The sequence below is a fragment of the Balaenoptera acutorostrata genome, chromosome 10, assembly GCF_949987535.1.
Source record: "Balaenoptera acutorostrata chromosome 10, mBalAcu1.1, whole genome shotgun sequence".
Classification (NCBI taxonomy): Eukaryota; Metazoa; Chordata; class Mammalia; order Artiodactyla; family Balaenopteridae; genus Balaenoptera; species Balaenoptera acutorostrata.
The window spans coordinates 40,761,888-40,788,521 of NC_080073.1; the positions used below are offsets into that span (position 1 = coordinate 40,761,888).

General features: G+C 39.8%; 1 protein-coding gene across 5 annotated transcripts in view; it reads left to right on the forward strand.

Annotated features, from left to right (window-relative positions):
- The window catches only part of SMARCC1 (SWI/SNF related, matrix associated, actin dependent regulator of chromatin subfamily c member 1), a 192,668-nt gene that overhangs the window by 139,531 nt on the left and 26,503 nt on the right, over positions 1–26,634 (forward strand). For 4 of the 5 annotated variants that reach the window (XR_009009515.1, XM_057554907.1, XM_057554909.1 and 1 more), the window contains exons 22-25: positions 4,475–4,530; positions 6,220–6,334; positions 7,015–7,169; positions 17,701–17,835. Coding sequence is in view for 4 of the 5 variants with exons in the window: in XM_057554907.1 (XP_057410890.1) it covers positions 4,475–4,530; positions 6,220–6,334; positions 7,015–7,169; positions 17,701–17,835 (461 nt within the window). In the remaining variant the exon portion in view is untranslated. The remainder of the gene's footprint in view (positions 1–4,474; positions 4,531–6,219; positions 6,335–7,014; positions 7,170–17,700; positions 17,836–26,634) is intronic. The other variant, XM_057554908.1, reaches the window with a different exon arrangement.

Consider the following 26,634-nt stretch of genomic DNA (forward strand, 5'->3'; position numbering starts at 1 on the left):
TGGTGGCACAGTGGTTAAGAACCTGCCTGCCAACGCAGGGAACACGAGTTTGAGCCCTGGTCCAGGAAGATCCCACATGCCGCGGAGTAACTAAGCCCATGAGCCACAACTGCTGAGCCTGTGCTCTAGAGCCCATGAGCCACAACTGCTGAAATCTGCACGCCTAGAGCCTGTGCTCCGCAACAAGAGAAGCCACCGCAGTGAGAAGCTTGAGCACCTCAACGAAGAGTAGCCCCTGCTCGCTGCAACTAGAGAAAGCCTGCGCGCAGCAATGAAGACCCAATGCAGCCAAAAATAAAAAAATAAAATAAATTTATTTAAAAAAAAAAAGTAGAATTCCCCAGTAAAAACATCTGAACCTGTGGTGTTTTTGTTTTTTTTAAACTATTTCAGTTTTTCTGTTAGTATACTTCTTTTTCTTCCCAAATCTGTTTAGTAAATAAATTTTCTAATAATTTGTTCATTTAATCTAATTTTCCTATTTTATTTGGCCTGAAGTTTTTCAGAACAGTTTGTCACTTCCACTTTTTTATTAAAGTGTAGTTGATTTACAATATTATATTAGTTTCAGATGTACAACATAGTGATTCAATATTTTTATAGCTTATACTACATTTATAGTTATTATAAAATATTGGCTATATTCCCTGTACTATAAAATATGTCCTTGTTGCTTATTTATTTTATACCTAATAGTTTGTACCTCTTAATCCCCTACCCCTGTCTTGCCGCTCTCCCCTTCACTCTCCTCACTGGTAACCACTAATTTATTCTCTATATCTGTGAGTCTTTCTGTTTTGTTATGTTAGTTTGTTTTATTTTTTATATTCCTCATATAAGTGATAACATAGAGTAGTTGTCTTTCTCTGTCTGATTTATTTCACTAAGCATGGTACCCTCCAAGTCCACCCATGTTGTTGCACATGGCAAAATTCCATTGTTTTTTATGGCTGAGTAATATTCCTGTGTGTGTGTGTGTGTGTGTGTGTGTGTGTGTGTTCCACATCTTCTTTATCCATTCATCCTTTGGTGTATACTTAAGTTGTATCCATATCTTGGCCACTGTTAAGTAACTGCTGCTACAAACATTGGGTTGCTTGTATCTTTTTGAATTAGTGTCTTCATTTCTTTGAATATATATCCAGGAGTGGAATTGCTAGATCATATGGAAGTTTTATTTTTAGTTTTTTGAGGAACCTCCATACTGTTTTTCCATAATGGCTGCACCGATTTACATTCCCACCAACTGTGTACTACGGTTCCCTTTTCTCCACTTCCTTGCCAGCATGTGTTATTTGTGGTCTTTTCATTGAGAGCCATTTTGAAAGGTGTGAGGTGATACCTCATAGGGTTTTGATTTGCATTTCTCTGATGATTAACAACTTTGAGCATCTTTTCGTGTGCCTATTGGCCATCTGTATGTCTTCTTTGGAAAATGTTTATTCAGGTTTTCTGCCCATTTTCTAATTGGATTTTGTTTTATATTGAGTGAGCTGTTTATATATTTTGGATATTAACCCTTTATCAGTCATATTATTTGCAAATATTTTCGCCTCTTCAGTAGGTTGTTGTCAACTTCCTTTTTGACCTTTGCTTTTTTATCAATAGTTACGGCCTTTCTTCCATTCCTAATATTATTAATTTGTGCCTTTCATCTCTTTTCTTGATCTGTCACGGAAGAGATATATGATTCTGTTATATATTTAAACTCTCTTTTTTAAATTTCTTTGATTTTTTTTCCACTCTTGTAATTTTTTTCTCCCTACCTCCTATATTCTGTTTTTCTTTTCTATTTTCTTAAAAAGGATGTACAGCTTGTAGACTTTGAACCTTTATTTCTTTTCTAAGGTAAAAATAAGAAGGCTTATTTCACATTTACATTTCCTCCTAAGTGCTATTTTTACTGATTCTCAAAATTATATTTCCAAGCACAGAGAAATTTATATTTTAAACTTATAATTTCATTGCATTGTGGTGAGAGAACTTAGTCTGTATACCATTGACTTTTTGAAATTTGTGAAAAGTAGCTTTATGGCTTAATATGTGATAAGTATTTTTTTTTTTTAGAATGGATTAAACTTTTTATTGATTTGTGTGTGTGTGTGTGCTATAAGATGTGATCAGTATTTTTTTTTAATGTTCCATGTAAGCTTGAAATTAATATGTATATATTCTCTAATTGTTAGGTGTAGAATTCTACATGTATATGTTAGAACCATCCACTGTATGTCTTAATTGAGACAAGTCTGTTTAAATTCCCTACCATGATGTACATTTTCATTTTCTCTTTGCCATTCAGTCAGTTTTTGCTTTATATAGTTTGACACTCTTATTAGGTTCCTAAAAGTATAAAAAATTAACAATTTTTTGGTGAATTAAACCTTTTTCATCATTATGTTTTACCATCTACTTCTAATAATACTCTATTCTTAATGTCTATATTGACTTACAGTACCACAGAAAGGCTACTGCCATTCCTTGGATTTGGTTTTGCCTGGCATATCTTTTTCCATGTTTCCATATTCCCCATTGTCCCGTTCTATATATGGATCGTTTCTTTAGATATGTTTTACAGTTTTGTAATTCTCTCTTCACCTGATTTAATCTGTTTACCCTGACTTCATTTCTAGGAAATATTTTTATCTTTTGGGTTTTTTTTTTTTTAATTTCTGATAATCGCTAATACTCTCACGTTGATTGGAGATCTTTGTGATTCTCTACATATTGCATCCATGGCTACACTAGATTGAGGGTCTGACAGATCTCATATTGGCAATCCTCAGGTTCTGAATCTGTTTGATTAATGTTTCTGTTCAGTCTTAGTGGCTTTCTTTCTTGATGTTTGCTCTTTGTTGAGCTTATTACTCTGATGTCTTTTTGGCTAAAATTGGAATTGGAAAAACTATCTGCAGAGGATGCTTCTGCTGCTTTTTCAGGTAGCCAGGGGTTGCCACTGGCTTGAGATCACATTGGCCATCCTTGTGGCTGGCTCTCTGTGCACGAATCCTAGGCTTCCTTTCCTGCCCTGCAGTTGGCTAGTCCATGGGCTCAACTTCCTGATGGTGAGGTATTAGAAGCAGATATGTCTAGGCAACCTTTCCCTTTCAGATTCCCAAATAATCAGAACCTGGTCCCACTACTTCCACACTCTGGTCCCACTTCTGGTTCTGTACGCCTTGGGCATTTTGGGGAAGGTGGTGATCTTTAAAAGCTCTTCTACCTGATATGAGATTCATGATGTCTTAAAATATCATGTCCTTTGGAGCTCCTATTCAGCTGTAATTCTGGAAGCAAGAAGATCTCATTATATTCTTAAGAATTGGAAAAATAGAGATTTTCCTATTTAGTAACTTTAACACTGTTAGTTTTAAACATCTTTGTTTAATATGTTTAAATATTCTCATTGAGTATAAATGCTATTAGCCTTATAATTTATGAGGACAATATAAAAATTTAAGCTATAGGATATTTGAATGTTTTTATTTAAAACCACAACAAACCCTCATTATGTTTGAAACATTTGTTTATGTATAAAGTTCTAAAACCAGAAATATTTATCTGATTGTATCATGTTTTTGTTTTTAAGTCTTTGTTAACTTTTTATCTACAGGATGTAGTTAAGGCCTCCTTAGCACAACATTCAGGTCTCTTCATTATACAGCCCCTATCAGCATTATCTCCCTCTTTTTGATCTCTCTTCTCTTTTCTAGTTGTCACCACAACTTAAATTTCCCCTACGCCCTTGAGTCTTTTTGCCTCCTTTCCTTGAAATGTCCTTCTCTATACAAGTACTACCACTGCCCCCGCCCCCCACCCACCAGCCCTGTCTGCCTCGAAAATTCTCATGCAATTATTATCCTTCCCTGACTGAGATAGCCATACCCTCTGTGCTTCCCACAGCGTTTCATCTGTACACAAACACAGTGGGCTTGTTGGCTTATGTCCTCCCCAGCCAGAGTGTGATGCTCTTGAGGTTCAGTGAATCGCTAGCTCTGCACTGTTTCTCTAGTGTCCGACTGACTCAAAATATATACTTGTTAAGTATCTTTAAAAATAAATTATTTTTATTTTTGCCTTTTTTTACTTAAAAGGTGTTTTTGAACTTTAATTTTTATGCATACAGAAAAATGAAAACCCTCAGTGGGCAGTTCAGTGCATTTTCACAAATTAAACACAGTCATGTAAGCAGCCCCAAGATCAAGAAACAGATCATTACCAGCACCCCAAGCCACTCTTGAACCCACCCCTTTCCTGGCTAACCACTGTCCTGATTTCTAACACCACGGATTACTTTCATCTGTTTTTGAACTTTAAATTAGTAGAATCATAAAGTATGTGTTATTTTATGTCAGCCTTATGGTTGTGAGATTTGTCCGTTTTACTGTGTGTAGTTGTATTTCAGATACTTTCACAGCATAGCTTTTACTTTTCCCCCACATTGTACTACTACTTGTTTTTATTCCTTTGCTTGTAGAAGGAGCTGAAGAGGAAAAAATGGAAACAGATACTGATGGTCAGCAGCCTGAAAAGGTAAAAAATCAGTCTGTCTGAATTCTCCCACAGCAGGCAAGCCAGAGAGCACTACCTTTCACAGCATAAGAGTTTGGGTTTATTTTGATCTTTTGGGTCCCTCTCAGAGGACTATAAGTGATTCTGTCAGCCATTTGGACTTTGCTGGTTTAAGGTATAGTTCTCTTAAGGCATAATACAGGATATTTTTCATTTATTTATTTATTTAGCAAAGATTTATCTACTCCCTAACTTCTGCTTTGGTACCCCTTTCAGGCACAGTTGGGAATATGAATACAAAAGTTATGGTCCTTAAGAATATTGAATTGTAGGGTTTGGGTTCTGTCCTTGTGCCAGAAGAGAATTGTAAAATATTAAGGAATTTTCTAGGAGAATTAACTGTCAGCAGAAAAATATTTGGAAAACTTAATGAGAAGGTGACATTTGAAGTAGGTTTTAAAGAGCAAGTAAAATTACAAAGATTGAAATGGAGGATGGGGAATCGAATATTCCAACCAGCAGTGGAGGGGGAGACACTAAAGGCAGTGTGCAGAGGGCATCCAAGTGCCTAGTATGTTTGTGTCCTGATCCTTGTCACGTAGAGGCTGTAAACGTGAGGGGAGACAAGAAGAATAGAACTGTACAAGATCGGGCCTCTTCAAGATCGGGATACATGATAATCAGTCAGTCACTGTTTGAGTGACTATATACAAGCAGGGATTTAAGATTTTGATTATATTCGGTGCTTTAAAATTGTATATAGATAAGGAGAGGAAGGGGAAAATAGTAAAATTAATTACAGTTTTTACAATGTTCTAAATACTGTGCTTTGTAATTTACATTTATGAATTTATTGAGTTCTTAAAACAGGTTCATCAAGTCAATAATGGTCTCTTCATTTTATAGACGATGTTATACAATTTGTCAAAGGTCACAGGGATTTCAAAATCAGCAAATGATACCAAATCCTGACCACAGAGGAATTGAAGTTTTCAGTCCCCAGAACATGAATGATTGCTCTAGTGTGGCTCTTCCTAAAAACCATTGCAAATGGCTGTATTGAAGAGCTTTGTCAACTTTTAATTTTGGCAGCATTTCATCTTGCTTCTTGGTTGATACTGTGCATTTTATTTATTTATTTTTTAATTGAAGTGTAGTTGATTTACAATGCTGTGTTAATTACTGCTGTACAGCAAAATGATTCACTTATACATGTGTATATATACATTCTTTTTTTATATTCTTTTCCATTACGGTTTATTATAGGATACTGAATATAGTTCTCTGTGCTATACAGTAGGACCTTGTTGTTTAAACAATACTGTGCATTTTAAATGCTCTTAGTCCTTCTAGCCAACTAACCATTTATTTATTTGTTTGTTTAGTTATTTAGTATTTAACCAGTAAATAATGAAAATGAGTCCCACTGACATTCCTTTGGACACTGTATCCCTAGCCTTATAGCAGAGAGGGTGGGAACTTTGTGCTTCGGAGACTTAAAGTCTCGTGAGCACTCAGGAGTTGAGGGTAGTGAAAGGTATTTCTCTGAATTTATTAATTTCTTTTCCAGTTTTTCTCTCCAAGACCTTTCTGAACCTAGTCCATTTCTTCCCCAAAATAGTGGAACCTTTTGTTATTCTAAGATAATATCACTTGTAAAAGGACAATTTTTTTCTCATTCTCTATCCTCTTCTTTTGTAACCCTTTCAGGCAGAAAACAAAGGGGAGAATGAAATGGATGAAGGTGATAAAGCTCAAGATGGAGAAAATGAAAAAAATAGTGAGAAAGAACAGGATAGTGAAGTTAGTGAAGATATCAAATCAGGTAATTTGAGGAAACTCTTTGGACTTTATTATATAAAACAGTAAAAGCACTGGAGAAATGTAGGCAGTTAAATTGTGTAGAAATATTCCCTCATTTATTATGTGTTTCTTAACATAACAGTAAGTATGCATTTGAGTTTTATTTTGCACTTAGGTACCAGTGCTGATGCTAGTGGCTACATTGTTTTCAGTGATATATAGACAAACAAGTTGTTCAGCTGTGCCTGAAGTCACCACACAGACCTGCCATTTTATTTCCAGTCCGTTGCTGGCGTGTCCCATCCTGCCTGACTCGAAAGACTTGCACAAGTACTCTGTTCTCAGCTTCTGATTTTCTCCAGACCCTTGGGTTTCCCAGAGCATTTCATTGACTGATGAACAAACATATTGGTCTTAGGGCTTAGTTCCCCTGAATTTTCCTTTATATTCAAGGGAACTACACAGAGAGCTTAGAGAAATAAAGAGAAGACAAAGTGTACTATTTAGAACATCCATCTCAAATAGAAGCAGACTTACATGCATGGAATGGTTCAGTAGAAATCTTAAGAAGCAAAAGGCACTGAGATCTCTTTGTAGCATCAGTCTTAGTTCATCATGCGGCAGAGGTGAGAAGTAAGATGGCCTATTGAGACTGGGCACACTGGTAATAAAGCTTTCTGGTTTGGTTTTTTTTCCCCCCAGAAGAAAAGGAGACTGAAGAGAACAAGGAACTCACTGATACTTGTAAAGAAAGAGAAAGTGATATTGGGAAGAAGAAAGTAGAACATGAAATTTCTGAAGGAAATGTAGCCACAGCCGCAGCAGCTGCTCTTGCCTCAGCTGCAACCAAAGCCAAGGTTTGCCCTTGACAGCTCTTTTCCTAGTGCTCTCTTAAGCCGTGAATGGCTGTATTGTTTTGAGGTTCTTGGGAACATTTAGTATAAAGAGCCTTGCACCCCATAGGAGATGACTATTTGCTTGAGTGACATTTCTCGGTTAGGAATTCTACAGGCAGGAGAATGGTGGAAATAGCAGACCTGATCCTAAAAGGTGGCTGCCTTCAATTTATTCATTGTGTCCTTCAGTTTTGTGAAGACTGCAGTGATTGAAGGCAGAATTTAAAGTCCCTCTAATGTGCCTGCAGAACGTGTCTTGGACTATAGTTCCAATAATTTCTACCAGATTGAAGTATTTGTAATTTTTAAGACAAAAATCTGTTTCCCTGTATAAATACTTCACCCTCCTCTTACAGACTGAAAGAGAGGGAACCTAAATAGCTCTTTTTCTTCTTGAATTTGCCAGCTTTCCTGGGGGTGGTTTTCTCTATTTATAACATAGTATTGGCTTCCCAACATATTTAAGAAGAAAAGAGAATGTCATTTTCCCTGCTTTGTTTTAATTTAGCACTTCAAAGCATTCCAGGCATGAATATGTCAAGTTTAAAAAAATCTATTTACCCCTTTTCTATTTTACCCTCAAAAGTAGTTTCCTGACATTATAGGTCACCACATTTCAAGCAGTGGTTACTAGAACATAGCTAATCGTTTTATCTTGAGCTGTTCTTGATCCATTGGTAAAGATGTTTTTCATGGTCTTTAATTCCCCCAGACTGTTTAGCTGCTGTGAACTACTTCTCCAGGAGTTTAATCTGTGTAGCATGATTTATAACAGATCCATAGATGACCCAGTTCAAACCATAAGACTACTGTTTTGAGAGCCTACCCGTCTGACGTAGGTGCAGACGGTGTGGGGGAGGGGTGTTTACAGGTCACAGTCTTGCTGAGTCAGTTCAGACAGATACCCCAGCTGAATGTTACTTCACAGTAGATCGAGGTTCTGCATATTCGTACTAGCCAGTCTCTTCCAAAGATGCCTCCTGATCTTCATGGTTCTTAAGTACAATTTTAGGTCTTCTCTATCCTCTACCACCCCCAACCTCTAGGAATTTGTGAGGGTGTACTCTTGTTTAAATGAATACCGATGTAGACACCAGTTTGACTGTTGTTTCACATTTGTTTGGTTTTGTTCTTCCTTCATTGGAAGCATTTTTTTTACTCTCTTGTCTTCTGCCAGGTTGGACTCCTGGCTATCTCATTGTCTCTAAGCTATCCAAGTTCTTACTGTTCATACTGTCATCAAGGATCTCAGAGACCTTAAGGATTGTCTTGGGCATGTTTTCTCATTTTATAAATGAGGAGCTGGAAGCCAGGAGGGCTTTCCTCCTGTATGCCTTTTATCAGGGCATAGCACAACCATCCACCCAGTCTTCACTCAAGTCACTTTTGACTCCTCTCATTCTTTCATTTTCCATAGCTGTTCAGCCACCAGATCCTTCCTGGTGCTCTAGTTCATCCGATAATGCCCAGGCCCCCCCCGCCCCACACCCATCATATATTGCCTATTTCCTTCATCCCATTCTCTGTCCCTCAGCCAGAGTAATCTTTTTTGTTTTTCAATTGTTCATTGAAGTATGACTTATATACAAATAAGTAGATATATATGTCTACAACTAGTGAATGTTTTCACAGGCTGAACCCACCTATAGACTCACAAACAGCACCCATATCAAGCAACATAACCTTACCAGCTCACCAGAAGCTTCCTCACGTCCCTTCCAGTTACTGTGATTCCCTTCAGGAGTAGATGCTAGCCTGTCTCCTAACACCATGACTTAATATGAAAGGAATCACATGTAGAAGAATCTTTAAACAAACAAATATCAGCATGATACTTTCTTAAATAACCTCCCTGTCTCTCTCAGGCTCGAACTCCTTAGGGAATTTGGGAGTCTTTTCATGATCGGGACCCTTCTCACTTCTCAAGTGTCATTTCTTGCCTGTCTGTCCTGAACTGTTTCTTGAAATTCTACCAGACAAACTGCCCCCCTCTCCCATCTCCAGCTGGGCTTTTTTGGATACCCGCCCCTCTCACAGAGCGTGCCTCTCTCACTGTTCCTTCCCATTATTTCTCCTCTCTGTATTACTATGTGTGCTTCACGGTAAGTTGCCAAAGAAGGAACTAAAATGGTAGATTACCATAAAAAGTTTTACGAATGCTTCATGATGTTTTCATAGCTGTTAATATGTGCAGCTTTGGGCACAAAAGTTTGTATACTGTGTACCACTGACCACTTTGCCACAGCTGTTTGACTCCTTCACTGCAGAGAAACTGCTTTTATGGATCAGTTGCCCTGGCCCTTGGATAGTCCATACAAGGTTTAGAAGAGTGTCCAAAGAACATTTTCTTTCCAGGTCACTGAATTTCTACTCCCTCATCATCACTCACTCTTATTTCTAATAACTGGGAACTTGGGTCTTCGTTCTCAGAACACCTGTGTCTTCCACTGATTTGTGAAACTGTTCACGTGCTCATGCTACATGACTTGGCACACATGAATTGTTCAGTGCCACTTATAGCTGGATCTGATACATTTCACAGCACACATAATCATTTTTGTGCTACATGGTAATTAAGGGGTAAGGAATTCACTTAAATTACTGTAATTAGTACAACTTATCTAGCCTATCCACGTTATCTCTTATTCTCTTTTTGTTCTTCTGAGTTTATAAACAGCTTTGTTATTAAGAGTTTTCCTTGATACATTTTAATTGTTTGTCACTCTCTGACATGGAGTGGTAATTAGAGGTTCTAGATCTAGCTCCAAAACAGATAGGGTGGGCATGCTTTCTGGCTTTCCCCACCCTTGCCATATGAGGAGCTCTTGGGTATCACCTCCACTTTTTCATTCCAGCTACTGACGAGCTGTCGACTAACCCACCTGAATAGTGGTATGTGGGTGTGAAAAGGAGCACTGTTGGCTGGGTGCTCTCCATCCCTTCCATCTAGGTTTAGCTGGAAGTAAGAATACAGAACTACTGCTGGAATAAACTTAGAAACTCCAGAAAGTAGAAGAGGTCCTCTTTTATCAGCAGCAGTAGGATTCAATTCTTTCAAGGTAGCAGAAATCACATTTTTTCAAGGCCACACAGACATTTCCTTCAGATTTTTTCTACTACCACCCCATGTCCACATACTTTAAAAACGAGATTTGTCTTTATGGTAACTGGGTGTTAGTTCCGGAGCAACAGGAAGATTTTTTTCTTACCTCTCAGAAATACCTCATAACTTGCTCCCTTATGCCTAAACTTCTTTCTTGAGATAGGAAAATTTTCATTGTACATTTTAGTCACAACGGTTTACCAGATAAACATTGATTGAATTGATTTGCATTATATGTATTGATCATAGATGCCATCTCTCTTTACTTGATGGTACTGCGGAGAGGAGACAGAAGGAAAAATTGACCTATTTGATCATTTTGCCTGCAGTTAGCCCTGTTCACTTCCATCCTTACATGACTAAATAGAAACTACTTCTGTTCTACCAGCTAGAAGCCGTGATTTTTTATGTAAAGTTCACATAGCTGTCCCGATAGAGTTACTTTTTACCGTTAATTGTTTTTTAGGTTGTTTCTCCCACATTCCATACGTCATCTGTGTCACACTCCCAGACCATCTTATTCTTCTTAGGTTCTATAAAGCCATTATGTGAAGAGTTGGGGCTGTCTCTATAGCCCTGTTTTTGGAAGGCCTTGGTCATCACTGTTGCCACATCTGTCAAGAATCCATAGCGTGAGCATTAGCAGTATTCCTGCTCCAGTTATCCATGGCTATGTAACTACCACGAAACTTAGTGGCTTAAAATCATAATCATTTTATGCTTTCGCATGATTTTTATGAGTGAGAAATTCTGGCAGACTCAGCTAGAAAAATTCTGCCCTGTGTGGCATTGGCTAGTTTACTGTGTATTCATCTCATGCCTGGGCTATTATGGAGAGCCTGAGATGGCTTCACTCACACCCCTGATGCCTAGGCTGGGGTGGCTGTACCACCTGGAGGCTGGCTGGCATCACTGTCTACACACAGCCTCTCTAAGAACTTATCCTGGGCTTCTTCATACTAGGGTGGTATCAAAGCATTGGACTTTTTTATGTGGCAGCTTGAAACTTTAAGAGAAAAGTGTGCCGGATGATAAGGGAAACCTGCCAATGTCTTGTGGCTTGGGCCCATACTTGGCACTGTGTAACTTCTACCCAGCTCTACCGGTCAAACATTCTGTCCAGATTCAGGGTGATGAGGGGATATAGAGGCCAACATAGAAAACAAGTAAGTTTTCAACAAACATTTCAGGTCACTGGTATCAACCAGGCAGACAACAAAAGGAGAATCAGTTGTTCTTGAGAAGTGGTAGAGCTTCAGCTCAGAAATTGCAGAAAAAGTCAGGTGTTCCAACATACATGTAATGAGAGTCCCAGAAGGAAACAAAAAAGATGCAGGGAAATTAAAAAAAAAAAAGAAAAGAAATTGTGGCTGATTGAAAACTTGCCAAATTTGATGGAATGCATTAACTTATAGATCCAAGAAGCTCAATGAAAAAATATAGGACACCTGCTGTTAAAGATACTTAGAGGCCCTCCTGTCTAGCAGAGGCATACCCTTAACGATTCTTAGAAACCCTGCTATGCACTCCCTTCAAAAGGTCTAACAGCCAGGCACACCTGGAGCTATTTACTCTGAGTTCATATTTTACTGTAGTGCTCTGGATTTGATCTTTGTCCTAAAGCCATTTCTAGTTTCAAATTCTTGCTGGGAGTGACCAGTGATGAGAAACAATTTTATTTTCAAACCGTGCTCTGTTTCGTCTAAATTGTACCTGAAAACTGAATTCTTCCTTCTTTGGTTCCTCTCTTTTCTTATATAAAATACAAAAAGAATGTTTACATTTTGCCTGGAAATCACTCCAGCCAGATCCACAAATTTATTAATTACCCTATTTTCCACATCACTAGTGTGACAGTGTTTCCAAACTTTGTGCTTCCATATAGCAAAGATCTACTTCTGTTCAATCTACAGTAATATTTCCCTCTCTTTTAATCTCTCACCAGTGGTTTTCTTGAGAATGCACTCACCACATGATCCCACGGCCAAAGTCACACTTTAGGTTTTTGTTCAAATAGCGCCCTATTTCCAGGTACCACATTTTTTTTCCAATAGCAAAACTTAGTGGTTTAAAAAAACAAACCATTTTATTATATCTCATGATTTTGTGAAATTTGAGCACCGAACAGCTGGGTGATTCTGCTCCATGCTTTATCTGTTGAGTCATTTAGTGGTATTCACCTTACAGGTAGGTTCATCTGGAAGGGTCCAAGGTAACTTCCTTAAGTCCTAGTCCTTGGCAGGGGTAGCTGGGTCCAGTTTCTTCCCCATGTAGTCTCCAGATCTCTTCCTGTGGTCGCTTCAGCACAATGATCATATACTTCTCATATGGCAGCTTGGGACTCCCAGAAAGAACATTGCAAGAGACAAGACATGGGAGTTCCCAATCTGGGACCCAGAAAATATCACCACTGTTTTCTGTAGAGCAAGGCAGTTAGAGAGGAGGGGTCGTAGACCCTCTCTCTCCAGTGGAAGAAAGGCCAGTGAGTTTATGGCCGTCTTTAAACTACCACAAGTCCCTTCTAAGAATTCCCCAGGAAAGTAGCCAGTAAAATATCAATTGTTAATTGTTAATAATAGACATTGGGTGATAACTAAAATCCTTTGGATTTAGACTTTAAAATTTTAGTTCGAGCTTTGCTGTTTATTAATCCCTTAGGCAGCTAACATAACTTTTCTGAACCTACATCATGTTTTTTTAATCAGCGGTCCTTTCTGATCTGCCTTTCTGACCAGATTATCGATGAGAATCAGTCAAATTTATGTATAAAAAAGCATTCTGGGGAATTCCCTGGCGGTCCAATGGTTAGGACTCTGCGCTTGCACTGCAGGGGGCCCGGGTTCGATCCCTATTCAGGGAACTAAGATCCTGCTGCAAGCCATATGGCACTGGCGTGGCTCCCCAAAAAAAGCAGTCTGTAAGATGGAAAGTGCCATACTTCGATTATTCAGTATTTGAGTGCCCTTTATATGCCAAACACTGTACTACAACACTAGGTTTATTTTGATGCCTAAAATAGATATGAATAGTCCCTGCCTCTTAGGAACTTAAAATCAGTCATTAACCTTGAACCTCACAGTCATCTGAGTGGAGACATTAGACTAGACATTTTAGTGTAAAGGAAAAGAAAAAAACTAAAGAATAAAATGTTGGAAATGTAACCTTGAGGAGTGACTCTATTAGGTGAAATCTAATTAGGGATTATATACTATTCAAAATTTCTTGGAATGAAACTCTTTTTCTCTCTCACACATAGACACAACACATAAATTTATTCTACTTTTGCACAATGATTTTCATACAGGTTTTGTTTATAAATGGATTACTGTCTGATAGATACTTAAAAGCCCTAACAACGAACGTTTCATGTGTGTTATCACACAATGATTTTAGAATTTATTGAACTTTTTCATCTCATTGATGTAGAAACAGATCCATAGAAATGAATGATAGGGGCTTCCCTGGTGCGCAGTGGTTAAGAATCCACCTGCCAACGCGGGGGACACGGGCTCAAGCCCTGGTCCGGGAAGATCCCATATGCCACGGAGCAACTAAGCCCGTGCGCCACAAATACTGAAGCCCATGCGCATAGAGCCCATACTCCACAACAAGACAAGCCACCGCAATGAGAAGCTCGTGCACCGCAATGAAGAGTAGCCCCCACTCACCACAGCTAGAGAAAGCCTGCGCATAACAACGAAGACCCAATGCAGCCAAAAATAAGTAAATAAAATAAATAATTTTTTTTTAAAAAGTGAATGATGGGCCTAAAATTATGTAACTAGTGTAACTAGTTATGGGCCGAACTAGTACCAAAACCCAGATCTCCAGACTTAGAGTTTTGTGACCCCAACCAACCCAGAAACATAATCTGATAAAAATTCTTCATTCCAAGGAAAATGTTTTCAAACATTTTACAATTAAAAACCCAACAGCTAGCTTAAAAAAGTGTCCATCTTTTTTTTTCTTTGTTTAGCACCTCTGCTATACTAATTATGATTTGAGTTCTAATTTTTAGGGACCCCACCCCCAAAAAAATAAGGAAAGAAGGAAACATTTACACAGTACTGTCAGTTCCTCCCTGTCTCTCTGTGTCACCTTTCTTACTGCCCAGCTTTGCTTCTAGGCTCTCATCAGAACTGAATTCAATTCCCAGTTGATTTAACTGCAACCTTTGGCAAGATATTTAACTTCTCTAAGCTGCAGTTTCATTCTATATAAAATGGAGATAACATGTTTCTTGGTAGGTTATTATTAGAAGTAGCGTGAAAATACCTACCAGGGTGTGTAGTATGACATATTTCACCCTACTCCCATAATGCATTCCAACAGTTAACTCTCACTTTTACCATCTTTTTTTCTTCTTAAAACAGACAAATTTGGATCCGATCCATTAGCAACTTCTGTCCAATGCTTAGTAACATTTGTCTAATCACTTCAAGCCCCTGTGAAGTCTTTTTAATTCCCTTCAGAATCTACTTCTTAAGCCTTTTTGACTTCTGGTGACTTCTTGGATGGTACATATATATCACCAAATCCATAAATTAGCAGAATTTCTTAGAATCTTTAATAGCAGGAAGCATGCTGTTTCATGAAGGAAATTTCTTGTCTTCTTCCAGATCAGAATCTCTTACCAATAAAAATATGAATAGTCATGGAGGTTAAATCAACAAAAAGAATCTAGTAATGTAGGCAATCTAGAAATGTAGGAGATAGAGAAATGGCACATTAATAAGTCCATTAGGGTTCAGTCAGTAAAATTCAGAAAGTGAGACTACATAGGAACAGGCCAGTTCTTTCAGAGAAATCTGTTTTATCTCTCCTCTTATAAATAGGGATTGCAAGATGGAGGAAGATGAGAAGATGCAGTGATTTGTTTTAAGTAATTCTATAAAGAGAATCAGCGTTTATATTAATCTTTATTTTTATTTTATTTATTTATTTTTTGGCTGCATTGGGTCTTCGTTGCAGCATTCAGGCTTTCTCTAGTTGCAGTGAGTGAGCTTCTCATTGCAGTGGCTTCACTTGTTGTGGAGCATGGGCTCTAGGCTCATGGACTTCAGTAGTTGTGGCTTACGGGCTCTAGAGTGCAGGCTCTGTAACTGTGGCGCACGGGCATGTGGGATCTTCCCAGACCAGGGCTCAAACCCGTGTCCCCTGTATTGGCAGCTGGATTCTTAACCACTGCGCCACCTCTTCTAAGAATGTTTTAGTGTTAGCTCTTACATGTACATCTATGATCTACTGAGTTAATTTTTGTGTATTATGTGAGGTAGGGGTCCAAATTTATCATTTTGTTTCTGGATATCCAGTTGTCCCAGCACCGTCTATTGACCCACCTTCTGCCCTTTTTAAAAATTTATTATGCAACTATTGGAATATATACAGAAGTAGACAAAATAGTGTAATGACTCTGTACCCCTCACCCAGCTTTGGTTATCAGTATATTGCCAGTCTTCTTTCATTTGTCCCTATTTGCTTTTGGCCTGTTTGTGCCACCCTGTTAACTTAGGACTTCTTTCTTAGGTTGAGTCTGTGATGTCCAGATCTCATGTCTTTTATCGTTCTCTCAGTTTACACGAAGTTAACTGGAGCACGTCCTTCAAAAACATGTGTAGGAAAAAAAAAAAAAAACATGTGTAGGATTTTGAGTCCTTGATTTTGGAAATTTGTCTTTATTCTGCACCTAATTGGTTTAAGTTGTTGTACTTGAAATTCTAGACTGAAATTTATTATCCCTCACAATTTAGAAGGCATTTTTACCTTTGTTTTCAAAAACCTAGTTTTGCTTTTGAGAAGTCTGTGACAGTCTGAATTTTTTTTTGTAACCTTTTTTTTTTATATCTCATTAGAAATATAAAATTGCATAACACGATCAATGATAACAGGCTTAGAATCATGTAATCTTTATTTAAACTTTTGGTGTTATTGATGCAGCTTAATGTAGTTAGGGAGGCAAACATGACCATTAATAGCTGTAGATTCTTTCATAAAATCTTTTGCTTACACTTCTGAATCTTCCTGCAGATGGGTCTCTATAGGTATAAAATTATATTTTTCTTTATCAACTATAAAAGAGTGAAAAATAAGGCTCTTATTTAAGTGTTCTCTACCAGTTTAGTTCCCAAAAGCCTATATTAAACTCCTCCTGTATGTTCACTCCTTCTAGAGTCTATAAGAAACACAGATCAGTAAGTCAGCCACTCCATGTTACTTCTCAAAACCTTGTGTAGAAGCAAGATAAGCACATAAATTCAGTAGATGTAATAGTACAAAATAGTGTTGGGAGTTTGTTGGTATAAGCTTTTGGATGGTGTCTGGAGAAAGTGGTATTGATCCTTTGCACGTAGTCAGGACATTGGCCAAATGTGGGATCCTCATCCTCTCTGAGTAATGTGGCATCTTCCTCTGTGTGCTGCTGATTTGACAGGAAGCATGAGGAGGACTCATCAGTCCTGTACAGGGGAGTGAGTGGTACATTCTTCCAGAATAACCTCCTGTCTTATACCCTATCCCCAAACTAGGGGTGGAATATTGTTCACCCCCTCCTCTCTGTTCACAGTAGACACTCACTAGGGGCTTTGCATCTGAGTGTTGGTTGCTGAGGGAGAGCACTGCTTTCCTGCTCTGGGACAGTTCATAAGGAGGGAAAGACAGAGTTACAGAGTGAGGGTGGGAGGTAAGTGGGTGGTAGGTGGGGACATACCTTCCAGGCCATGGTGTCCTCCTCTTTGCCTTTCAAGGCCCTGATTCAACCTTTCCTCCTTGGTGGGCTCTTTGAAGAGAGTAGATTAGCATGGGAGAAGTTTCCTTTTAATCCTTAATTTCTGTTATTTATAGATTTATATCTGTAAGTACCAGAAATTCAGGCATGGATAGTTGTTGTTTTATTTATTTTTTATTTTTTAAAAAAAATTATTTATTTATCTGTTTATTTTTGGCTGCATCGGGTCTTCGTTGCTGTGCATGGGCTTTCTCTAGTTGCAGCGAGCAGGGGCTACTCTTCGTTGCGGTACGCGGGCTTCTCATTGTGGGGCTCGTCTTTGTTGCAGAGCACGGGCTCTGGGTTGCGAGGGCTTCTGTAGTTGTGGCATGCGGGCTCAGTAGTTGTGGCACATGGGCTTAGTTGCTCCACAGCACGTGGGACCTTCCCGGACTAGGGGTCGAACCCGTGTCCCTGCATTGGCAGGCGGATTCTTAAACACTGTGCCACCAGGGAAGTCCCTGTTATTTTAAATTGAAATAAATAGTAGAAAACATGCAAAGGGGGCATCTAAGGCACCATTCTTAATTCCATAATTCCCACTTCCAATAGCAATTTCAGCATTTTCTTACTGTTTTTTAAGCAAATGTTTACCTAAATACTTTGAATGATTTTTTTGCCCTTAGCACTTGGCTGCCGTGGAAGAGAGAAAGATCAAGTCTCTGGTAGCTCTCCTGGTTGAGACACAAATGAAGAAACTGGAGATCAAACTTAGACATTTTGAGGAACTGGAAACCATCATGGACAGAGAGAAAGAAGCTGTAAGTAAGGGGAATTTTATAGTGGCTTTTTCACAATTAAACTCTGACCACCTTTCATAAAATACGAGAAATAGAAATAGAGAAAATACAGTAACGTAATTTGTTGGTCTCCGTGGCTGTCGTCTAACCTTTTTTCTGTGTTTGCTTTGCCCTTTCAAAAGGATTATCAGCCAGTGGTGATAAATAAAAGAAACTCTGAAAATAATTATCTAAACCTCAGCTTCTTATACCTTTTGGCTTTCCAGATACATGATGGTATCAAATTCTCCCTTCTGTAATAGTCGGATCTTAGACTTAGCTTTATTACCTATTTGTTACCTTCCCTCTCCTGTATGGGGAAGAGCAAGTGGAACCAGGCCTAGCAGAGTACTGGTAAGCAGCATTTTCTCTGGCATACACTTGATATAAGGACGTGGCCCAAACAGGACAAAAAGAATTATGAAAAAGGCCAAGAATGAGGAAGGAAGCCACAAAAAGTAAGAAACATATAATCAGGGGAACATTTGGTTATTTCAAGGGATTTTTTGGAGAGACAGGGATGAAGTTCTCTGGAGAAATTTGTTTTTTAATGAGCTGACCAGGAAAGGAATTAATGCCTTTCTAAACAGTGGGCTAAATTTGAGGATTTAGTTAGGACTTTTTCTGATTTTCTGATTGTTTTGACTTTTTTATCAGCATACCAGATACTGGTATCTCTAAATGGGAGAACCTTAAGATTAAACCATTCCAGAAGAGTTTTAATTTTAAGGATCCATTTGCATTTGTTAGACTCTTTCTTAGTGGTTAATCCAAGCAGGTCCTCTGGCAGATTCTTCATGATGAGTAGCTCAGTAACTATCACAATAGCCCGTTTTCATTTTGTCCTAAGACCTGTTCTTCCACTTACATTCTGGCCCCATGAGGAAGAGGCTGCTTCAGTAACTATCCTACCCACACCCTATGCTACCTCATCCCCACTTCCCTAATCCTATAAGTATCTCTCACATCACCAGCCCTCTCCTGCCCCAGGAGCAACAGGCCACCCCAGTCTCATCTCCACTGCTCTCTGTGCACCAGCCATGTCACAGCACGCCACATGCAGGCTTCCCTCATGGCCGTGTGTATTCTCTGCCACCTGAGTGCATCCTGCTCTTCCACCAGCAAGGCCTTTTTTCCTACTCTTTGCCAGCCTCCTGCATCCCTCAGCCCTGAACCTGTGAGTGACATGCCCTCCCCATTTGCTTCTGTAGCAGCCTAACAGAGCACTTACTATATTGTAAATGCTAGTTCATGCGTCCGCTTCCCATACCAGCGTATATTCTCTTTGAGGGCAGAGTTTGTTAAGTGTCTTTGTTCACACACAACTGGCACATCATAGGCCCTTGTTTACGTGTCTGTTGAATGGGTGTATGCCAGCATCAGTGTCAGAAGCTGGGAAAGTGGAAAGGAAAGTTTACCCTAGGGGACCTTACTTCAGTTTAACAGGGAAGACAGGAAGACGAATGACAGTATCGTGTGTTCAGTTCTTAAGGGAACATACGTGGAAGATGCGGAGAAGGAGAGGGTATTAGAGAAAACTTCCTAGAGGTGAGCTAGAGCTTTGAAGAGTGAGTGTTTGTGTTTATCTTACCCTAATAAGCTGCCTTTTTGTCATTTGATAGCCTTTTTTAGGGTACTTGGGATAACAGGGGGCTACATAATGGATTATTGGCACATGCAGAATTCAAGTGATCATTGTGTAGTTCCCACTGGCAACCAGACGCCTTGCTGTCATTCATGAAGCAGAACTGATGTTGTTAGCCTGGAAGATTGACATGACCCTCTCTGGGCACTTAATGCAACTATGTCTAGATTGTCAAGGGGCTCTTTTCTCAGCTCTAAATTGCTTTATCTTCAGAGGGTGAACTTGTGGATTCCTCACTCTTTTAAACCCCCCTAGTGGAACTGTCCCCTGCAATAGCAGAGTCCTCAGTCCCTTCCCAGTTCTCTCCACTGATTCGCAGACATCCTTGTGCTCTGGATTTCTAATAGTTATTTATCTCAAATTAATCTGAGTCCACTGGGTTTTTCTTACTTGAATCTATTTTTTTATCTTAAATTCTAATTGAGCACATAAAACATTTTACAGAATAGTCTCTGAATAAAACAGCACAACCGAAAATGTGGGAAAACATTCTACTGAATCTTTTTCACCACACAAGGTTGATCTTCTCAAGTCCTTTGGTGGTCGGCCTGTTTTTTCTTAATCAGCATTTGGGGCAGTAAAATTCATTGTATAAGACAGTCCCTAGCCCTAGCCACTGAATGTCAGTAGCATACCTGTATTAGTTATTGCTATGTAAAAAACTACCCCAAAGCAGTGACTGAAAACAGTATCTCACACATTTCCTGAGGGTTAGGAATCTGAGAGCAGCTTTCCTGAGTGGATCAGGGTCAGGGTCTCTGTTTAGGATGCAGTCTTCATAAGATTCAGCTGGGGCTGGAGGATACCCCTCCAAGCGTATTCGTGTGGCTATTGGCAGGAGGCTTCAGTTCCTTGCCACGTGGGCCTTTCCATAGTACTCCTCATGAAGTGGCTTCCCCCAGAGCAAGTGACTGAAAAGAGCAAGAACGTGAGAGAGCACCCCAAGTGGAAGCCACCATATCTTTTATAACCTAAACTTGGCAGTCACTTTCCTGTGCTCCTGCTATATTCTCTCAGTCCCACAGCCCAACCTTGATTCTGGGGTTGGGTGGGGCTGTGGGTTGGCAGGGCTCAGTGGGGAAGGCCTAAGTATTAGGAAGCGGGATCACTGGGGGCAACCTTGGAGACTCACTATCACAACAACCAAAAAATCCTGCAAACTTTAAAATGGCTTCCATTCATTTCAATTACAGTAAGACATAATCTATTTTTCTCCTTCCCAGCACTAGTTATCCTGTCCTTCCCTGTGGGCGAGCAAAGCCGTGGCTATTTTCCTACTGATGATTTCCTCTCCTCACAGGACTGTTGTGGGGATTAAATGAGAGAACTATGGCATGTGCCTGGCACACTGCCTAGAACACAGAGTAAGTGTTCAGTAAATATTTCTATGCCTCCCTTTATGCAAACCAATAATCAAAAATTATATATTAAATCCTTAATATTTATAAGTCTTTGTTGGCTTTATGAACATTTAGAATCCAGCAATGATGCTGGGTGGGAACATGAGGCCATTTCTTTGTTAACCATTCTCATAGACGAAGAGTCTAGAGCTTAAACAAGGTACACTTCATGTATCTCAGATCACACCGTTCATAAATAACAGAGCTGGGTCTCAAACCTGTGTTTGTTCAGCTCTGTGTTTTTATCTAGTACTTCAAAATTTATAAAGAAATGAGCCATTCTTAACGCATTTTTACCTAGAGACTCTGAGATATGCAAGGTTTTGATACCCTTTGTTATGACTTATGAAAGTTGAAATTGTGGAAAGGGGTCAGGTCAGCCAGGAGCAGCACGTTCTAACCCACTGCCTAGTGCTCTGCCTACCACACTCCTCAGTTCACTGTAGGTGAGGTCCTGCTCATCTTTACCTAGTAAGCAGTAGCTTCAGGGCATGCTTTTTGGAATTAAACATTTGGTTTTCTTTATATAGCAATAGATTTCAAGAATCTTTTAGTACACTTTCAGAATCAGATATGAAGTTTCTTTCTCTAATGACGTAAAATCAGATGTTCTCTGGAGTCTTAATTATTTAGAAATTAAGAATAAGGATATAACAATTTAATATCTTTTATAGATATTATGTATACAGCTATAATTAGAGCTCAGTAGCTTTTGTTACAGTCCTCTCATAAAGTACTGATATTGGAGGAAGTCAGTTATGGAATATACAGAGTCTGTCCAGGAATTGACATGATAAAGACTATTTTTTTAAAAATTTATTTATTTTTATTTATTTATTTTTGGCTGCGTTGGGTCTTCATTGCTGTGTGCGTGGGCTTTCTCTAGTTGCGGTGAGTGGGGGCTACTCTTTGTTGTGGTGCACGGGCTTCTCATTGTGGTGGCTTCTCTTGTTGCGGAGCACGGGCTCTAGGCGCGCGGGCTTCAGTAGTTGTGGCGTGTAGGTTCAGTAGTTGTGGCTCGCGGGCTCTAGAGTGCAGGCTCAGTAGTTGTGGCACACGGGCTTAGTTGCTCCGCGGCATGTGGGATCTTCCCGGAACAGGGCTCAAACCCATGTTCCCTGCATTGGCAGGCAGATTCTTAACCACTGTGCCACCAGGGAAGCCCGATAAAGACTACTGACCCCAGTTGAGGTGAGGATGCTAAGCTGGCCCTGGGTTCGAAACTGAGAGGGTCTGCCCAAGTGTGCAGCCTTCCGTGCCAAGCACATGGCACACATCACTCAAGAGAACAGGTGTCAGACATGGGCTATGCTGGGGACTGAAGAGAACTGGAAGGCCTGGGTCCTACCTAAAGCATTCTTATTTAGATTAAAGGGGGGAAAAAAAATACTTTTTTTCCAGTGAGAGACCAGTGAGAATCTCTGTGTTGATCTCATTTATAGCTTCTGGACTTAATGCTCTCATTTGACTAGGTATAGAAATTGTGTACCTTTGAAAAGAGAGACATGGTAGGAAACTCAAAGCTGTGAGAAACCTGGACCCTGTCCTTAAGGAGGTGAGAGGGTAGATGAGAAACTGACACAAAGATACCATGAGGTAGTGAGGCTATGGAGAGTCAGAGGAGGGGAGGCCGTGATTGGCTCAGATTATCAAGGAAGGCTTCCTGGTAAAGGAAGGACTGATCTGAGTTGTAGAAAAGGTCCAAATCCAAAACTGTGAAGAGAAAGGTATGATTGCTGAGGAGACTGAAGAGTCAGCCTGCCCAGAGCTGATGGCTTTCACATCATAGATGATGGATTAAGTTCATTTTTTCGTTTGACAAATGTTTATTGAGCACCTACTTTGTTCTAGGCGTATTAAGTACTGGAGATACACTGGTGAATAGAACCCAACAAAACTCTTTGCCTTGGTAGAACTTAAATAATTAATGAAGGATGTTAAATGTTATGTGCTTTGTATGTGTATGCATGCATATATACTGTGTATGTATACATACCTGTATGTTTCAGGCTGGGTAGGTGAGATTGGGCGGGGCAAGGGAAGGATTTCAGTTCTAAGTGGTGTCATCGGTGTAAGCCCTATTGAGAAACTGACAGTTGGGCGAATGTCTCTAAGCCCTAGAAACAGCCAGCATTAGAGACTCTGAGGCAGGAACGTGACTGACATGTTTGGGAACTAAGGAGTAGGTGGGGTGGGCTGGGGCATGAATGAGTAGGGAGAGGTAAGATGGTGAAGGCAGAGATAATGGTGCCCTAATCACAGAAGTCCCTGTAAACCATCCAGAGGCCTTTCATTTTACTGTGATTAAAATGTGGAATAATTGCAGGGCTTATTTTATTTATTCCATAAAAATGTGGAATACATGCAGAAAACTGGCATAATCTTCTTTACAGTTAAGTGACGATCAGTCTCTCTGCTGTCTGTAGAGAATATAGAGTGACAAGTTTAGAAAAGGGGAGACTGGTGAGGAGGCTGTTGGGAAGTCCACGTGAGGTGGTGGTGGGCTGTGGAAGTGAGGAGAAACGGTCAAGTTCTGGATGGATTTAAAGGTATTACTAATGGGACGTCCTCACACACAGGGTGTAGGGTTAGAAAAGTTTGTGGTACTCTGTGATGAATTAAGGAAAAAAGAACAAAAAGTTAATTTTATACTGCCCCAGGAGAATTGTATTTAACTTTGTTTTCTGTGTATTTGTAGTAATTCATCTCTGTACTGCCTGTCATATAATTGAAACTGTTATTAGACATGCACCGTGACATTGTGGATAGTTTTATTTGAGATTAAGAAAGCTGTACTTAGGACTGAGCAGGTTTACTTCTGATTCAAAAAAAGTCGTAGGGCCTCAGGCAGCAAGCACTTTACAAGGACAGAATGACAGTCACAGCAGTGGTACCGTGTCCCCCTTTGGATTTCTGCCTCCAGTGGAGCAGAAAGATGCAGTTGTGTTGTTTTGTTTTTCCAGAGGTGTAAGAAGGAATGAGTATGTCTGGTTTTCTCTTAAGTGGATGTCTGGTTACTGATACCAAAACTTTCAAAGGTACTTCAGTTCTGAGGCCAAGTAGTCAGAGGCTTCAAGTCTCGGCTGATATTTCGACCCTTAGCAGTGTAGATGGATTTTTGAGGCCCCCACCTTCTTTTACTCTTTCCCACCCCGCCTCCCTGTTCTATGCAAATGAAGTTGGGAGAAGAGCTCTGTGTGAACTTCAGCTGCACTTGCAGCTGTGTGTGTGTGTTTGGGGTCTTGGTGTAGAAAAGTGCTCTGTTATGTTCCGGTTCCACTTGGATTCGGCTGCTTTATACATACACAGTGTAGGAATGAAGGGGGAGAGGAAGGCAGGGTTTGAATGCAGTGGGGGTGGGAATGTCTTCAGATCAGGGCCACAGGCAGCCGAGCCAGATCGGAGTCTTGAAAGAAAGTGAACAGATTCATTAGCGCCCTATTTACATGAGTAATTTACACTATCCGGTTTAGCTATTGGGGCTTTATCTATAGTCCTTGGAAATAGAAAAGGGAGAGAAGAAAATCAAGTTATCTGAAGCATGTAACTTGGGTAATTTTAGTATTTTGTTTTGTGATTACAAAAATAGGTGTGATGAAAATTTTTTCAAATAATAAAGAAATGAATAAATTAAAAAGTGTCTTCTACCCTCAGTTTCATTCCTAGGAATAATCACTGTTAATAGTTTAGTGTCTTCAGAACATTTTCAGTGTGTATGTAATGTTTATACAGGGACACAAAGGTTTTTTTTTTTTTTAAATATAATTGACATAAATATTGTTGTTGCAACTTCCTTTTTTTTTTATTCAGTGCATCTCAGACATAAATGTACATCAAAAATAGTACTTTAATGACTGTCCTTATACTATATATACATACAGATTTCTAGGACAGATTTCCAGATGTAGAATCACTGGGTCTTTGGTTATGTGAATTTAAAACTTGCTCAGGGGCTTCTCTGGTGGCGCAATGGTTGAGAATCTGCCTGCCAATGCAGGGGACACGGGTTCAAGCCCTGGTCTGGGAAGATCCCACATGGCGCGGAGCAACTAGGCCTGTGAGCCACAATTACTGAGCCTGCACGTCTGGAGCCTGAGCTCCGTAACAAGAGAAGCCGTGATAATGAGAGGCCCGCGCACCGCGATGAAGAGTGGCCCCCACTTGCCGCAACTAGAGAAAGCCCTCACACAGAAACGAAGACCCAACACAGCCATAAATAAATAAATAAACCCAAAGTTTAATAAAATAAAATAAAATTTGCTCAGTCAGTACTGTCAAACTCTCCTCAAAGATTCCCACATTTCATTGCCACAAAAGTGAATGCAGTCTTCAATTGGATTCAATAACAGTAAGATATCTATAACAAGAGAGGTATTTCTTTTGGATGGTGGGGCCAGTATGTGTCCATAAGCTCTGTTGCATGTGCCCTAGAACAGAGGTGGCCCTCTGGAGCCAACTGGTAGCCTGCTGTCTGGACGTTGCTCTCACTTCAGAGGACCTGTTCATTCCACGTTGGATCTAAAGCTTAAACTGTGTTCTTTTCAGGGATGTGTGTGTGTGTGTTAGTCATGTCCTTTTTAATTCTTCTAATTACCTTTTAATTACCTTCTATGTTTTGAAATGACAGATGAAGCTCAGGAAAAAATAGTATAATTGAGGTTAGTTCATTTGTAAACTAGGAAGATTGGGCAAATTTTTCTTTCCAAGATTAATACTTCGATACTAAGGTCAGTTCCCAAAGTAAGGCTGGTTCAGTTAAAAAAAAAAAAAAACCCACTGAGATAGGTAAGGCAGAGACTAAAATTTCCCTTCAGAGACACAAAGTCTTCATCCAGTAACAGTTCAGCTTTTTATAAAGCAGATCTTGACCTATATTCTGGAGTTCTTACGTAACTGCTGGGCTTCAGCCGACTTGTCCAGACCAATAGTGGCTCAACAAAAACATAGGTTGAGGTCCTCTTCTGGCAACCTCTTAAGTCTAACCTCAGCAAAGTGCTAAATTTCCTGGGAAGAATGGTTAGAAGAAAGCAAAACCTTTCTGAGCATAGCACTTATGGTCAGAATCTTTAGATTCTGTTTTTTTGGTCTGCCTTTTACTTACATTATCTCACTGATTAGTCATCTTGCAGAGCTGGACTTCCAGAGGATTCTCTTGCTGTTTACACCTTGCAACTCCCTTCTGATTATGAGAAGAAGGATATGTTAAACTGAGCCAGGCTTCAGCCTCTTCGGGTACCCTTAGAAAATGAAGAGCCCGCACCAGCCTGTTAGGCCATGGTAGCACCATGTTTCCTCCCTCCTGATAACCCTCAACCACTCACAAAATCGTTCGTTTCAGATCTTCTCCCAAGGGAGACTCTCTACAAGCCAGCTAACCAACACCGGGGATATAAGCGTTACCATCTGTTCTTTCCTTTTCTTCTCCTCATCTGGCCATGCCGCTTGTCTTCATGCTGTGTCCACGGCCTGTCTTCCAGCACCCCATCCGTCTGTGGACATTCCCTACTTGCTACTCCTGATAGCCAGTGAGGCTTCTCACTAGGTTCCACGGGGACTTTTCCCCAAGCTACTCTCTGCTAAGCCCAGATTCATAAGCTAATTCTCATGGGTATTCCACTTAGATTTTGCTAATGATAGTATGTAGTATTTATAAAACTGACTATTCCTGAAAGCTAAAATGTTACATTTCCTTAACTTATCGAATGCCTTGGAGTAGTGCTCTCCTACAGAAATACA